Raw genomic sequence first — 16,822 nt, 5'->3', positions numbered from 1 at the left:
TCAGTGTTAGCATTACTGTTATGAATCGATGCTATTAATATTTGTTCCCAATGTACCACCTCTTAGCACTTTTCCACATTAGTATCAATTAAGATCATTTTTACTAACAAGCAAGCCCTTGGAAGGCACCCGCCAGCCTCTTTGTTGCTGGCCGCCTTTCCTTGCCTGCCCCCTGGTGGAGATAGTGACAAAGAACAAGTGAACCCAGAGCAGGCAAAGAGGGGCAAGAGCTTCCAGTACCCTGCCTCCCTCTCCTGCTCCCTGCACCTCCTTCCGGTCTCTCACCCTCACCCCTGTTCCAGCACACATCCTGTGGGCCACAGTACGCTGGACTTCCTGCCCTGCCTGAACCAGCCACACCTGTCCAAGCCGCTTCGACTGGAAATGCTCTTCCTTCTACAAGGAATGTCCTCCTCCACCCCCCACCTAGGAAAATCCTAGTCCTCCTTCAAACCCTAATGGTAAAGCTGTCCCCCATAACTCCCACACAGTAAGCAGACCCCTCTCCTGGTTCATCTTGGGCACTTTATCCCTACTTTACTATAGCACTGTAATCATCCTGAAATTGCCATGTCTCTTCTTCACTAGACTGAGTTCCTATGAGACCAGAGACCATGTCTTATTTTGTATTGTGCCAGAGACTGAGAAGATATTTAATAACAGTTGGTTGGTTGAGTGAATAAATGAATGAATGATTCTGAACTGGGAGAATCAAATTAAATAATGAATGTAGACATGCTTTCTAAACAAAAGTACTAATTAAGGTATTATTTCGATTGCTAATAACAAATAACATGCAGATTTAAAAACATATCCAAGAGGCCCTTGTAAAAGCATGAAGTGGCTCTAGGTGTTCATCTGTCTTCTGCTCTTTGTTTCATTCAGCATCTCTTCCCCATCTTTACCAAAACACAGGGGTGTAAGTGTCCTCCTACCACCCCTCAGCAAGCCTGGATCCTTCCAGGCTCCTGATTGGCCACCACCCACCACCCCATTCAGGCCTCTTTGTCTTCTGTCCCTTTGCTGGGATGGCAATGGGCAATAATCCTGTGCCTGCTAGTAGACTGGAGCTGAAATGATATGCTACAGCAGAAAATGAAACTCTGTGTTCTCCGACTGAATCATCCTGCTCTTCAGCCCCTGTTCCCACCGATGAGTAACTCAGTCTTATCTGGCCAAAACACTCCCATGGGGCCATATTACCTTCATTACCTCAAAGCCCAAGTTTAGAGAATTCTGGTTCCTTTGCTCTCCTCCTGCCCTTCTTTCCAAAGTGGCCTAAGTTCTCAGAGGTCAAACTGTCATCCTGGCATTCAGGTGGCGTGGGGACACTGCATCTGGTCCTGTACTGGTTTGTCCAGCCTTTCCTGTCTGTTTGAGTATCCTGCTATGAGTATCCTGTCTGTGAGTACCTAGTTGGCCTGTCATCGTGAGATCATGACCTATCTTCCCACTTTCAGGCTGACTTCTGGCCACCGTTACTGAGCACTTCTGATTTCCCACAGGCAGGCAGGGACTCCTGGGTGCCGCAGAATCCTAGTTGATGCAGACCAGGGGTACTGAGGGGTGTCTCGGACCCACTGGCCAAGACTCCATCACCCATTTCTGTTCTCTCAGGCACCAGCTAAGATCAGAGCTGTACAAAAGCTGTACAAAAAGCTGTACAACTTTTCTGCAGTTTTTCTGGGTTCCATCCCAAGAACAGGAGAAAATCCTTTTCCATCTGGAATTCGTCATTTATCTGGGTGTTTCTACTACCCCTAGCTTACCTAACCCAGATTCAGCCCAGGAGGAGAACATGGACACTTGGGTCGGACCTCTGCCTCTCCCACTCTCTCCATAGAGCTGACTGCCAGCACTAGAAGGGTTTTCTGTTTTTCTCTTTGTGTCTAGCAGGAACCACCCTCCTGTCAAACCCTTCTCCGTCCCTTGGATGTGTCACTTTTTCTCCAGAGCAGCACCTCTCCGCTTCATGGCCTAGTGCTCCCATAAACAGGCTCTTTGGGGGAACGATACACAGACAATATTACCAAAAATGCAGGCCTGCTATAACTCACGAGTGGGCATCCCTTCCCAGAAGAAACCATATCACATCCTGCCTAAAACCAAAGTCCCTAAAAATGATGTGACTGTGGGGGATTCTAGATACAGGATAGAAGAGTTGAAGGAATGTCTTTAGTTCTGACCTTTACACATCCCCTCACCAAAAACTGCCCTCCCTTCTGTGGGAATGAGGGCCCCCACTCAGTAGGGTGTGCTGTGTCAACCCATCAGTAAAGCAAACAAACTGACTGAATCTAGGGGAAAATAAGGACATGCAGGCTTCTCCTCCCCGGGTTTGTTAGGTTTGGCTTCCTGCTCTGAGTTCCGTGCCCTGGAGCACCACACTAGGTGCTAAAACATCCTGCCATTCAGTGGCTGTGCCATAAGCCCAAACCCGAACGCTGGCGCACGTGTCCAGGCACTGCCACACGCCCCTCTGTGTAAGTGGCTTAAAATCTCCGTCCTCATTTGTCGTCGGGGGGCTGGTTGCGGGTGGTACCTTGTTGCTCGGCGGCTGCCGGGTGGCCCGGTGGGAGCAAGCGTGTCCCCTCGCCGGCAGGACGGGACGGCGCCGCTGTGGATCGCGTCGCAGATGGGCCACAGCGAGGTGGTGAGGGTGATGCTGCTGCGCGGAGCGGACCGGGACGCAGCCCGCAACGTGAGTCTGAGCCAGAGCTGGGGGGCTGGGGAGGAGTGCATGCACCGAAGCTCCAAAATTCAGCCCAACCTGGACGTGCAGAGAAAACGCGCCTTTATTTGGTCTCTGACTCCCCTGGGCTTTCTCCCACCCTCCAGCAGCTCTGTAGCAGGAAAACAAGGTAAATGTCTGAATCAGCTGAACCGTCGCAAGTGCTGCCCAGTCTCCCTACGGGAAAGATGTGTGATCCTCCCAGATCCTCCTCCACCTGAGCTGACTCCTGGATGAACCCGGGAGGCTGCGGGAGGGAGGAGCCGGGGCCTCAGGGGTGGCACGTGCGCTGGGCGCTGCGCCTCTTGCTGGCCCGGGACCGCAGTGCAGGTGGGGGCGCCCCCTCTGTGGTTTGGGGGTCCCGCAGCGCTCCTGGGGCTCCGCCTCACCTGGCTTCCCCAGCTGCAGACCCCTGCACCATATCCCCCATTGGCCTCCACCCAGCAATGCTTATGTCACCTAAGTCGGCCTGGGTGGGCCCCTCAGCGGGTCCTGCGGCAGCTTGGGGAGACCCTGCTGCCTGACCACACTGCCATTCGCTTTTTGGTTCTGGTTTGGTTTGGTTTGGTTTAGTTTTTACAGTGTCTGGCCTTGTTTCCCTTAGTATTACTCCTGCCATAGCAGGTCACATATGACCCACGTCCATTCTCTACATCTGAGCCCAGAAAGGGGGAAAGACCCAATCTGACCACTTCACTGTCTTTTCTCCCACTCTCTCTCTTCCCACGTCTCTGAAACCAGAAAAGAAAAATCCTCTAATCTCATTTTCTTTCTTCCTGATTCCAGCTAAGTCTTTAGAGCAGGCTGGGGTATTTCCTTTACTACAGAATTCTGTGAGCTGAATCCTCCAAATACAGCAATTGATATGTAAAAGCAGGAGAAAAAGGAATTTGGAAACTCTCTTCCCAGGCCAAAAAGTGATGACAGAAGCTGAATATAAAGTTTTGAACTTGCCTTTGCATTTCTTTTTAACAGATTTCAATCCATCCCCTTCCTGCTCTCCACCTACCTACCCCCAGCCTCCACGGACAGATACCTAGGGCACACTGGAGCAAGGTTGTTTACAAGACAAAGCAAAAAAGAAAAGCACATTTAAAATTTAAAACAGTAAAGACAATTTAGTAATTATTTAATCATTAAAAATAGTTTAACACCAATTTCTGCTAAGTCGTAAATTGCAGACGATGCTTCTTTGGTCAATCTGTGTCCTAAAATACATTCTTGATATTCCCCTCTCCCTTTACCCACTGTTCTAGAGACTAAAAGAGATGAATCCCCAAAGGCAGGATTCTAAGATAATAAATTATTTTGTCTAGCACTCTTTCATGCAGAACTAAATATGCTCTAAAATACTCCTAGGTTAAGAAATATGGCCCACTTGTCCTTTGGTTTAAATCTTTCACCTATTCTGACAAGCATATTCCTGGTTCTCAAGTAACAATTAGTTCTTAGCCAACACGCACATATGTTAATAGTCAACTTTTCTTTTCCTCTCTGTTAAGGACGGTACAACAGCTTTACTAAAAGCAGCCAACAAAGGGTATAATGATGTTATAGAGGAGTTGCTGAAGTTCTCACCCACCCTTGGCATTTTGAAGGTAAGACTTAAAGAGAAATTTTACCAATCTGTAGAAGAGAGGCTAAAAATTAAGAAGCCCCTACGAAGGACTGCAGGAGAATCTGAGTGTAATTCACATGGCTAGTTGCATTCTTGAAAAAACTTATCTCCAATTTCTTAATGTTGGAGATTCATGATCATTGGTTGAAATGGCAGGGCGGTAAGAAGAGTGAACCAGAGTCTGTAGGTACTTAGTTTTCTAGAAAAAAAGAAGTTAGTAGAAATTAAACACTAACTTGGAAAGTAAACCATATATATTTATCATTGGACTAAAAATCTTTCACGACTCATGAAACACATGATTTGTGTCCCACAAAACCTGGGGGGACAGATGCTCACATTTCTTCCCTTCATTATCTGGAGCAAAGAACCACATTATTACCTTAAGTGAAATAAAATAAACCTCAGATATCTGAACACAGCAAAGAATGTATCATTCTGGAAAGCTTGGGTCTACAAGGAAACAGAGCCCCAAAATTCTTCTTTAAATTTTAACCATTTGAGACTAAGAGACTTCTAAATTACAATATATACCAGAAGGTGGCATAAAGGGCCAGGTAATAAATATGTTCGGCTTTGTGGGCCATACATACAGTCCCTGCTGGAACTGTTCAACTCTACTGTTGTAGCATGAAAGCAGCCATGGCGGGGAGGGGGCAAAGGATGGCTGCAATTCCATTAACACTTTATTTATGGACACTGTATTTCTGGAATTTCATATTTTCACATAGTATTCTTTTTTAAGTTTTTTAAACCTTAGCTTGTCAGGACATCGAAAAACAGGGGGGCAGCCCTGGTGGCTTAGTGGTTTAGCGCCACCTTGAGCCCAGGGCCTGATCCTGGAGACCCGGGATCGAGCCCCACGTCAGGCTCCCTGCATGGAGCCTGCTTCTCCCTCCGCCTGTGTCTCTGCCTCTCTCTCTCTCTCTGTGTGTCTCTCATAAATAAATAAATAAATAAATAAATAAATAAATAAATAAATAAATAAATAAAATCTTAGGGAAAAAAAAGAAAAGAAAAACAGAGGGCAGGCTAGATTTGGCCCATAGGCTATAGTTTGCAGACCCCCTCTCCCCCCCCCCACACACACACACTATACACTACTGTTTCCTTAAATTGAGGACAGGGAAACCTGTTCTAAACTTGAAACAGTGGCTTAGCACTTTTGGGGATGTACCCTCAGGCTTTATTGATGGGAAAAGTCAATCTTCCTGTGAATGACCCCAAAAGTTTTTTGGATACTCTGCATCTGATCTTTATATACTTAGGCTCTATTCTTGTTATCAACTAATACAGGACTGCTGTTGTCAGGATGCTGGCCTCTGTCCCAGTAAGCAATTTCTAATCTCCCAAGAGCTTGGAAGCCAGAAAGCTACATTCATGAAAATTGTTTGTAAAGTAAGGGATCCCTGGGTGGTACAGCGGTTTAGCGCCTGCCTTTGGCCCAGGGCGCGATCCTGGGGCCCCGGGATCAAATCCCACATCAGGCTCCCAGTGCATGGAGCCTGCTTCTCCCTCTACCTGTGTCTCTGCCTCTCTCTCTCTCTCTCTCTCTCTCTCTGACTATCATAAATAAAATCTTTAAAAAATTGTTTGTAAAGTAAGAATAAATAGCCTATGAAAGAGAACTCTGTGAATACAAGAAATGAGCTCCAGAAATGGACTTTGTAATGTCTCGTCTCATTTCAAAGAGCTCTATTTTGGCTTGGTATTTTACCTTAGCTCTGTTGCAAATGGATGAAGTTGAACACGTTGGTGAAAATTTAGGTGAGTGAAATGTTACCAGATAAGTGAGTTATCATACACGTTATAAAAGCAAACATGCTCCTTTGGAAAAGAAAATGCTACTTTTTTGGAATTTTTCTATGGGTATGATATTTTTTTCTTTCATAAAATAAGAAAATGGTTTAGTATTAGTAGCAGTAGCAGCTCATGTGGAAATTAAGCTTGCATTTAGATGCCATAGGTAGACATATGCATCTTCTGGAACAGGTATCATGTGACCACCCATCATTCCTTTATCAGGTTTGGTATATTCTCTTCCTCTCTCCTCCCAGAATCTGGCTACATGGTGTGCATAGATGATTCCTTAGTTCAATAAATATTTGCAGTGCATTTCATAAAATGTCAGCAACCTATCTGGCAGGCCCTTCTGTGCTCAGAAATGCTCCATATAAGGGCTTGGGGGTTTCTTCCCCCAACGTGCTCAGGTCCTGGAACTCCACAGTGGTGCTCCTACCCCCTCTGAGTTAGGGGAGTGCAGGTAACTGGGCTGACTGCTGGGCCTTTTGGCTTGCCAGCCATTTCTCCAGCCTCGCTGGAAGCACGGAAACTATATTTGTTGCTCTTGAAGGAAAAAAAAAATGTTTAACATAGCATGATTGCTTTTTCTGCAGCAAATTCTAATATATGTAAAATTGCCAGACCGATTGTGAAGTCATGTGTACCCTGGGCCAGATTTCTTGTTTCACTTACAAAAGGACGTTGGCAGTATTTATACTGCCCGTCTTCTGTGTGCTGTGTACCTGAGGACACTGTATTAGATGCTGACGCCTTTGAGAGGGAATGGAAGGAAGAGCAAAGCTCCCAACATGAGTCTCATCACTCAGGTTGGTTTATGATAAAAGCCTGGCTCAGTGCTGATGCCTGTGAGCCCACTCCTGACTCTCACTGTTGTTTTCTCTTAGAATGGGACATCAGCCCTCCACGCAGCAGTGCTCAGTGGGAATATTAAAACAGTCGCGCTGCTCCTGGAAGCAGGGGCGGACCCAGCCCTGAGAAACAAGGTATCTGCCTTTCCTTATCTTTTAACTCCTTTGGGCTCCTATGCAAAGAGATAAGGCAGTTTCAACCTAAGCCAAGATAACCAGTTCCGTGCACCTTGGGCCAGACTTCGTTTCACTTGGAAAAAAACACGGGCAATACTTACACTGACCATTCGCTGTGTACCCCAGGACACTATATTAGATGCTGGTATCTTTGAAAGGGAATACAAGAAAGAGCAAAGCTCCAACATGGGTCTCATCACTCAGTCTGTCTCTTCGTACCTCAGCATAGTAAGGGCATTGCAAGGCTGTCGGTAGGTAGCAATGAGCAGTGCACCTAGACCCAGAGAATTATGCTGAAAACCCTATATCGTCAATGGCTATGAGCTAACAACAGTACAGCCTCTCAGGACAGGGGATGGGGAGCAGTAGTTGCAGGGAGTGGAGTTATGGGATTCTATCATCAAGGGAGTGTCCTAAAAATGTCAAAGTTCTCTAGTAGTTTATTGCTATCCTGCATAGGTTGGATGTTCATAGCTTGACAACTGCTTGTGCTTTCTTTGGAGAGTAGAAGAAAAAGGGGGACATGTTGCTCTTATACAGTTAACAGGACTTTGTGCCACTGTTACAAATCAACCCATGTTTTTAATAGGCTAAAAGCCTTAGTTTACGAATAGGTCAGACATGGAGGTGGGAAGATCCCCACTACCCATTTTTTCCTGCATTAGCAGTCAAGTGCAGAACCTGGCAAAAGAGAGCAGCCAAGAAAAGGTTTTAAGAGAACACTAAAATACCAACTTTTGAAGGAGGAAGTGCTCATCAATAAAGAAAGGTATGAAAAGAAATTTCACTTTGTACTTACGTACTATTTGAGCTTTTTTTTTTTTTAAGATTTTGTTTATTTATTCATGAGAGACAGAGAGAGAGAGGCAGAGACATAGGCAGAGGGAGAAGAAGGCTCCCTGCAGGGAGCCCGATGTGGGACGGGATCCTGGGACTCCAGGATCAGGCCAGGCTGAAGGCAGAGGCTCAACCACTGAGCCACCCAGGTGCCCCATTTGAGCTTTTTTTTTTTTTTATTTTTTTTTTTTATTCATGAGAGACACACAAAGAGAGGCAGAGATACAGACGGAGGGAGAAGCAGGCTCCATGCAGGGAGCCCGACGTGGGACTCGATCCCAGGTCTCCAGGATCAGGCCCTGGGCTGAAGGCAGGTGCTAAACCAGCTGAGCCACCCGGGCTGCCCCATTTGAGCTTTTATAAGTATCAATGGCTATGTTAATTTCTTTCATAGTAAAGGCCGACACAGAACCTTTTCCCTGACATTTTAAAAAGAAACCATTAAGAAGTGCGATTAAACAACATGCCAGGAGACTCTTTTATTTCATTTACTTAGCATGTGGAGTTATTATTTCCTTGTTCTTACCATTAGAGTACTTGAAAACAAGGCTTCTGCTTATCTCTTCCTGTAGACTCCGATTTGTTTTCCATTAGCTGGCCTGGCTGTGTGATAAGCCAGCTAAAGTCATACTTGTGCTCTTATCTTTAGATCCTGGACACAAGACTGCCTAAAGAGATTGATCTTTCTTGCTAAAGCCATCCAGTACCATATGGAAACTGAAACAACATGCAATTCTTTGTCTCCTGGGATTTCAGCAATAATGGTTATGGGGAATTTCCAGTGACCAAAATGTTAGACTTTGGATTATCCCTAAGCTACTTGAAGATATAAAGATATATATATATATATATATATATATATATATATATATATATATATATATATATATATATTTTGCTCGTGCTGATGCTGGAGTTTTTTTTTTTTTTAAGATTTTATTTATTTAGTTATTTAAGAGAGAGAGCCACAGAGAGAGCACAAGCAGGGAAAACAGCAGAGGGAGAAGGAGAAATAGGCTTCCTGCTGGGCAGGAAGTCTGATGTGAGGCTCAGTCCCAGGATTCTGGGATCATAATCTGAGCCAACGGCAAACAATTAACTGACTGAGTCACCCAGACACTCCCACACTAGAATTTCATACAACAGAAGCTTTAGATATCTAGGAGTTGTTACCAGGGAACCCCACCCCCCCCATCTTACACATCCACCAGCCACCCCAAAGAAGCCAGCCTCTTGGAGGCAGCCCTAGAAGCAAAGGTGTTGGGATTCCAGCAGCCACTCAGGACTCTTGAAAGGGTATTCTCTGCCTTCATTCATTCAACAAATACTGAGCACCTACTAGATACCATGCACGGTGCTGTATACTGGAAAGACAGTGGTGAATGAAGTTCCCATAGTCTCTGCCTTCAAAGAGTTCAGAGTTTATGAGGGAATAAAAACAACTGAAACAGAAATTGCAATACAGTGACAAGAGCTATCAGCAGGGAAGTAATGAATGCTACCGAAAGCTTCCCAGAGGAAATGACTTATAAGCTCAAACAGAAGCAATCTTCTGCTCCTAGGGTTCCAGAACTTCTGCTCTGGGACTGATAAGCAGATCCCTTAGGAGAGGGTAACCCATGGACCCCAGAGCCACTCCCCACACCGTAGTTGTCCCCATGGGTGCAGGCCCCATGTTCCCGATATTCCCAACTGAGGACTCCGAACACAAATTCTCCCAGGAGCAGTGAGGAAAGAGGATATTTTGGTGCTGTGCTACCATGAATATGGGCCTGTGGCCCTGCTCCATAATGAAGAAGATGGCCCTTGGTAGCAAGGCTGGGGCACTAGCCATCATGAGAGTCCACACAACCTCAGCACTCTGAGCATTCAATGGGGACCAACCTGGAGAGAGGAGGAATGAGATCAGGTTTTTAGAACTATATGGATGATACATAGAACAGCAATGCAATTGACCAAATTGACAACACAGTTTGAGGAGATGAAACCCTTTTTCAATGGTAAAAGCTATAGACATTCATGGGGATGGTCACGCATGGGAGCTGTAACTCAGCAAGCTTGTACATAGAAATACAGCTTTCTAGATCTCCTCTTCCTCCTTCTTCTGGCTGCCTGCCAACCTGCTCACCAAGGACCTAGAACCCATGCAAAAAAGCTTGATTAGTCCTGAGTACTCTGAGACTAGATGGAGCTTATGTCTGTTTAAACCAGGAGCATTTCTGTGCAGGCTCAGGCATTTGGCCTGTATGACATCTGTTCCTACGGGAACTAATAGTAGGATTCGAGCCTCTAGAGAGGACTCTGGTCTGTAGTAACATAGCATAGTAATTTCCTGCCCAATTCAGTCCAGCATCAGCATCAGGAGTCCTTTGTGGTGGGCTGGGGTGCAGCCACTGGACATACTGTGCAGCAGATCATTTGTGGCAAACATAAATTCCCAGCAACTCCATGCATAATTCCCGACAGGTTTAGTCCCAGCTAGCAGGTGGCAGTCAAAGAGCAGGACCCAACCTAGAAGGTAGGGACTTCAGGAGACTCACCTAGGATCAGGGTCCCAGATAAAGCATGTACAATTCCAGGTGTGGCTCTGGGACAAAAAAAATATATATATATGTAAGATAGGTAAGATCTGCATCCAAGGCCTCTCCTCCATTCTGGGTGCTTTTCTACCCTTTACCTGCCTCCCCTGAAATCCCAAGAACATCCCATGATTCATCTTTAACAACAGTTCTCAAAGTATGGTCCGTGGACCCCTGAGGGTCTGCAAGACCCCTTTAAGAAGTCTAAGAAGTCAATAATAATAATCTTTGTAATAATACAAAGATGTTATTTGCCCGTTTCACTGTGCTGACATTTGCTCTAATGTTGTAAAAGCAATGGTGGTCAAACTATTGGCACCTTATACATCAAAGCAGAGGTATAAACTGTACTGGCAGATGATTTTACAAAACTTTGTAAGTTATTTTACAGATTTTGTAAATTTTTTACAAAAATGCCAGTTTTACTTAACATCTTTGATGAAGCAATAAACAATTTTAATTTTATTAAATCTTGACCCTTGTTTTAAGATTCTACATAACAAAATGGAAGTACGCATACAGCACTTATGATATGTTGTGGTTGTCTCAAGGAAAAGCACTCTCCATTGTTTGAATTGCAAAGTGAGCTGGTTGCTTTTTCAGAGAACACCATTTTAACTTTAAAGAACAACTTGTATCCACCATGCAAGCCTGACAGCTTTTTAATACAGGCTTTTCTTATGAATCAGAGCTGATATTAATGAATGTGATCTTTTGAGATTGTATCACAACATTGTGTCAACATTTGGAAGATCCTATAACTCACGGAACTGATATATTCCAAGTGACCAGTGTGGTATGTTACAAATCATACATGGGGAAAAAATCGTTCCTGTAGATAAATAGATCAATGGATTTTTAATGTAAAAAACTCACTGATATGGTTTCGGATTCCACACTGCCTTTACCTTTAAGAAACTACCACTTGTTTAGTATGGGTATAGCATCAAAGGAGAGTATCTACAATGATCACAAAAGGCTGTTCATGTTTCCCCTTTTCCAACTACCTATCTGTACAAAGCTGAATTTTCTTCATATACTTTATTCATAAGAGACACAAAGAGAGAGGCAGAGACATAGGGAGAGGCAGGCTCCCTGCCAGGAGCCCAATGCAGGACTCAATCCCAGGACCCCGGGATCATGCCCTGACCCAAAGGCAGACGCTCAACCACTGAGGTGGTGCCCCAGGTGCACCCTTCTTCATGCTTTAACCAAAACAACGTATCAGAATAGGTTGGATACAGAAGCAGATATGAAAATCCAAATGTCTTTGATTAAGCTACATATTCAAGAAATATTCAAATCTCTTAAACAATGCTACTATTTTTTTTTTTTTAGATTTTATTTATTTATTCATTCATGAGAGACACAGAGAGAGAGAGAGAGAGAGAGGCAGAGACACAGGCAGAGGGAGAAACAGGCCCCATGCAGGGAGCCTGACGTGGGACTCGATCCCAGGTCCCCAGGATCACGACCTGGGCTGAAGGTGGCGTTAAACCGCTGAGCCACCCGGGCTGCCCAAACAATGCTACTCTTGACCTAACATTTTTGTTTCTGGAAATGTGGTTGTTTTTCATAACTTTTTTTCTTTTTTTAAGTTTATTTTTCATAAATGTTACTTATATTAATTACCCTGTAGTGCATTTATGATTTTTAATGAATTAAAGTATTTTTAAGTGTTCTTATTTTCATTTCTAAGAAGTTAAAAGCAAAAGCTCATTGGGATACTCCATAATTTTTAAGAGTGTAAAAATGTTCTGAGGCCAGAAAGTTTGAGAACCACTGCCCCATAACGTCAATCACACAGGGTAAGGACACACTCATGAAATAAATGCATCAAGAATGTTTCCCAGGGCAGCCCGGGTGGCTCAGCGGTTTAGCGCCGCCTTCGGCCCAGGGCCTGATCCTGGAGACCCGGGATCGAGTCCCACCTCAGGCTTCCTGCATGGAGCTGCTTCTCTCTCTGCCTGTGTCTCTGTCTCTGTCACTGTCTCTCTCTCATAAAAAAATAAAAAATAAAAGAATGTTTCCCAGCAGCATGTTGATAAGAAAGAACATTCAGTGAAACTATAGGGTCAGGTGGGAAGTGGTGGCCACTGAAGCTGCTCTCGACCAGATAGATATCTCTTATTCTCTGAATATTTCCTGACTCTGTTTTCTCATCAGCAGATGCTTGTCCTGAGTCTTACGTCCCTAGCAGACAGACTGCCCCATATAATAAATGAATTAAATATAAAGTATCAAATTTAACATTGCCAGTATTTATTGAGCACGTACAGATGCACCAGGCATTGTGCTGGAAATGAGGATACAGTGATTAATAATACATGGCCCCTGACCTCCAGAAGATTACAGGGTACTAAGGATATGGCTTAGAGAGAGAAATAGACAAGGAGATAAAAAAAAAATAACAGATGATATTTATATTATTAAAGGTGACCTTTAACTTTAACAACAGTGAATCCAGTGGGGTTTTTCACCAGCAGAGGAGCAAATTTGGGTCAGGGGCCCCTCTTTGGAGTCCCTAAAACAATCCCAGCAGTGGGAATTCACCAACACCTGTCTTATCTTCTTTCAGGCCAATGAACTTCCAGCAGAACTAACCAAAAATGAACGGATCCTACGTCTCCTCCGAAGTAAAGAAGGACCCAGAGAGAGCTAACTTAGTTCCATATTCGGCTGAAAGATAGAAACCCTAACCACATTGTCCAAAAAGAAATTGCTTTACAAATAGTGTTGGAAATTCCTTTAAGAAAGGAAATGCTCAGAACTCCCACCCTGAGTCCCTGACCAGGGAGGAGCTGGGCTACATGGCCCGAGGCAAGAACAGAAAGGCTCGGGGACCCCTTGCCCTCACTACCCTGAGTTTCTTACGCTGGCCTGTGGTTTCTTACGCTGGCCTGTGACTCCACTGCTATGGGGCCTTGGCAGGTTGTGGAGTCCACAGAAACTCATCTTAAACTCCACTAAATTGGGTCTCTCAGTTAAACTCTAAGAGTTAACCCCTCGAAGAGGTTAAAGCAAGATGACAAAAGCCTTTAAAAGACTGAAAGGCTGCTCTTCAGTGAATCAAAGCACTTCTGCTTTTGCATTACATGTCAGTGTGCTAAGAGATATAGCTCCCTCATATTTTACATGTAGATGTATGTCATCCTAGCATAAAGTGTTTTCTTCTACCCAGAGATCGTAAGCGTGTTTATTCTGAATTGATGCATAAATTGACATTAGAGAGATACTTCTGACATTCCACCATATTATTTTTTCAAAGATAGACTGTTGAAGTATAAAAAAGACAAATTGTTTATTTGCGAGGTAATCCTATCTTATTCTGAACAGGTAAAAAAAAAAAAAAAGAAAAATCATTTTTACCTAGAATCAATATTGTAGGTCTACAATAGGATACAAGTGGCAAATTTGGAAACTCAGAAAATTACAAACCACAAGAAATTTAGGCTTGTCTCTTGAAACTTTTATTTTGGTTCTATTGTTGGGAATCTGCTTCCCATGCCATAACTAAATAGACATAATAGTCTGTGCAACCCTGAGCTTCCAGCACCAGTTGCTGTCATAGTGATTTTGAGGTCCTTGGGTGAAATGTGACATCTGCAAGTACAATATGTTGCTATTTCATTGCAGGAGTATAAATAATAAAGACTGTTATTCGTATTTAACAAGTGTTCATCTATGCATGTTCTTGAGCTGACTGACTCCAAGAAAGAAACCTGAGTTTTATTGAATTATTCCTTGGAGGGGAGTCAAAATTTATGTTCAATGCACTTTATACTCAATGGTGTCTAAATGCCTCAGTCAGTGCCTAATTGCACACACAAAAATTAGACGATCTTTCTAATTTACCATAATAAATGCTGGTGGCATTTCTGTTATTTAAATACATCTTTGGTTTTCTTTTCACGTTTTGTTCTGTTTTCCAGCTAATGTTCTATGTAAAGACATGTTTACATGTCTATGTTAATGTTCTATGTTAATGTTCTATGTTAAGATGGAAGGAAATGCAATCCCCAAAGTTTTTTTCTAACCAACTTGCAGTAGTGCTAGAAGCAGTATCTTGAAGTCAATAAATGATGGAATATAATTTTTGAAATTAGAAGATAGTCTCTTAAAGTTTTTTATGATCAATAAAATAATCAACAAAAATCAGCTTATTTTAATCAATATCACAAACCAAGGGAGTAATGAGCAACCCACAGAGCTGCCAGAGATGTCTACAGCCTGACTAGCTATGCAACAAGTCTGCAATCTCATTTCAGGATAAAATTTAGAAAGCTCAAAAAAAAAAAAAAAATTTTTAGAAAGCTCTGGGGCACCTGGGTGGCTCAGGTCATGATCTTGGGGTCCTGGGATCAAGTCCCACATTACATCGGACTCTGTTCAGCAGAGAGTCTGCTTCTCCCTCACTCTTCCTCTCTCTCCTCTCTCTCCAATATTTTTTTTTAAAACTTAGAAAGTTCTGTCTATATCACTAAAACCCCTGGATATAAACTTTTAGTAGCTAAAAAGCAGTGCCGGTTTCCTCACTGACTTTCTTTTACTTAGCAAAGTAGTACAAATACACTTTCCCCCGTGGAAATTTCATAAAGCTGTGTTCATTTTGAAGAGGAAAGTAGTGTGGCCTTAAATGCTTTGTGTTTTCCCCCCTTTGTTAGCCCTTAGGCCAAAACTGAATGCTCATCACTGATATAAATCAAAACAACATTATGGACACTGATAACAGAGTTCCAAAAGATAAAATGGGATGAAATCACAAACATAATGTTTTCGGTAAGATATGTTGGCCTTGGCCTATTGTTTTAAGTAGTTAATGTTCTTGATCAATATTAGGGCCATAAAAATGAATCCAGTAGCTTTAACAATACTTAATATAGGCTTCCCTGCTATAGGTAAGAGGTCTCTAGCTTAGAACGATCACATTTGATCTAGATGAGCTTATGACATTATCCATAGTAGGAAAGATGAATATGTTAACCACTCACCAAAGAATAAACAAAAAGTCTGTTATTTGAAATAAAATTGCATTTGTTTTGCACACAGGTGGATGGTTTTTATTTTTTATGATACTTATTTTATGTTAATCTAATTCAAATTCAGTGAGCTCTGCATCCTAAGAACTAGCAATTCCTATGCAAATCATTTGTTAATTGAACTATAAAAGTTTTCATTACATCCATTTGTTTGATGATATATTCCATGATATAATTCAAAATAAAGTTAATGTACTACCCAACTTGCCTTTGCTGCTTTTTCTTGTTTGTTTTTTGATCAGAGGTTATTTCTCTGAGATTTTTAATAGCATGGAATTTTAGAGTGAATAATTCAACTTTGTTGATAAGTATATTGATGTTTGGGATCCTGAGTAGATCTTTAAGTTATAGGATTTCATTATTTCAACTGTGGAGAGCTTTTATAACAATCCCATAAGGTTTTTCATTCAGATCAAAATTCCTGGGATAGCCACCAAAGATACTGAAAGTAGAAACTTTTCAGGGATCCCTGGGTGGTTCAGCAGTTTAGCGCCTGCCTTTGGCCCAGGGCCTGATCCTGGGGTCCTGGGATCGAGTCCCACATCGGGCTCCCTGCATGAAAGCCTGCTTCTCCCTCTGTCTGTGTCTCTTCCTCTCTCTCTGTGTCTCTTGTGAATAAATAAATAAAATCTTAAAAAAGAAAGAAAGAAAGAAAGAAAGAAAGAAAGAAAGAAAGAAAGAAAGAAAGAAAGAAAAGAAAGAAAGAAAGAAAGAAAGAAAGAAAGAAAGAAAGAAAGAAAGAAAGAAAGAAGAAAGAAGAAAGAAAGAAAAGAAAAAAAGAAAGAAAGGAACGAAGGAAGGAAGGAAGGAAGGAGAAAAAGAAGAAAAGAAAAAGAAAGAAAGAAAGAAAGAAAGAAAGAAAGAAAGAAAGAAAGAAGAAAGAAAGAAAGAAAAAGAAAGAAAGAAAGAAGAAAGAGAAAGAAAGAAAGAAGAAAAAGAAAGAAAAGAAAGAAAGAAAAAGAAGAAGAAAGAAAGAAAGAAAGAAAGAAAGAAAGAAAGAAAGAAAGAAAGAAGAAGAAAGAAAAAGAAGAAACTTAATTGTACACTGTGATGATTTGACATCCATAGACATTGTGGAGGAATTCCCCCCATCTAGTTAACACATCCATCACCTCATATATTGATCTGTGTGTCTCTTAATTTCTATTTTTATTGCCTGTGATGTTGCTGGCTCTTCAGTCCCATGCAGT

General features: G+C 42.6%; 1 protein-coding gene across 8 annotated transcripts in view; it reads left to right on the top strand.

Annotated features, from left to right (window-relative positions):
• ANKRD29 (ankyrin repeat domain 29) overlaps positions 1–15,835 on the top strand; it is a 54,274-nt gene extending 38,439 nt beyond the window's left edge. For 5 of the 8 annotated variants that reach the window (XM_072829050.1, XM_072829053.1, XM_072829054.1 and 2 more), the window contains 4 exons: positions 2,603–2,701; positions 4,234–4,329; positions 7,037–7,135; positions 13,172–15,835. In XM_072829050.1, coding sequence (XP_072685151.1) covers positions 2,603–2,701; positions 4,234–4,329; positions 7,037–7,135; positions 13,172–13,255 — 378 coding nt within the window. In that variant the 3' untranslated portion in view covers positions 13,256–15,835. Of the gene's footprint in view, positions 1–2,602; positions 2,702–4,233; positions 4,330–7,036; positions 7,136–8,663; positions 8,820–13,171 lie in introns of those variants that run through there. The other 3 variants (XM_072829049.1, XM_072829051.1, XM_072829052.1) reach the window with 3 other exon arrangements.
• The last annotated feature ends 987 nt before the right edge of the window (positions 15,836–16,822 follow it).

This window comes from Canis lupus, chromosome 6 (assembly GCF_048164855.1).
Source record: "Canis lupus baileyi chromosome 6, mCanLup2.hap1, whole genome shotgun sequence".
NCBI lineage: Eukaryota > Metazoa > Chordata > Mammalia > Carnivora > Canidae > Canis > Canis lupus.
Note: the sequence above shows the minus strand (reverse complement) of the source record. Positions and strands in the feature narration are given on the sequence as shown.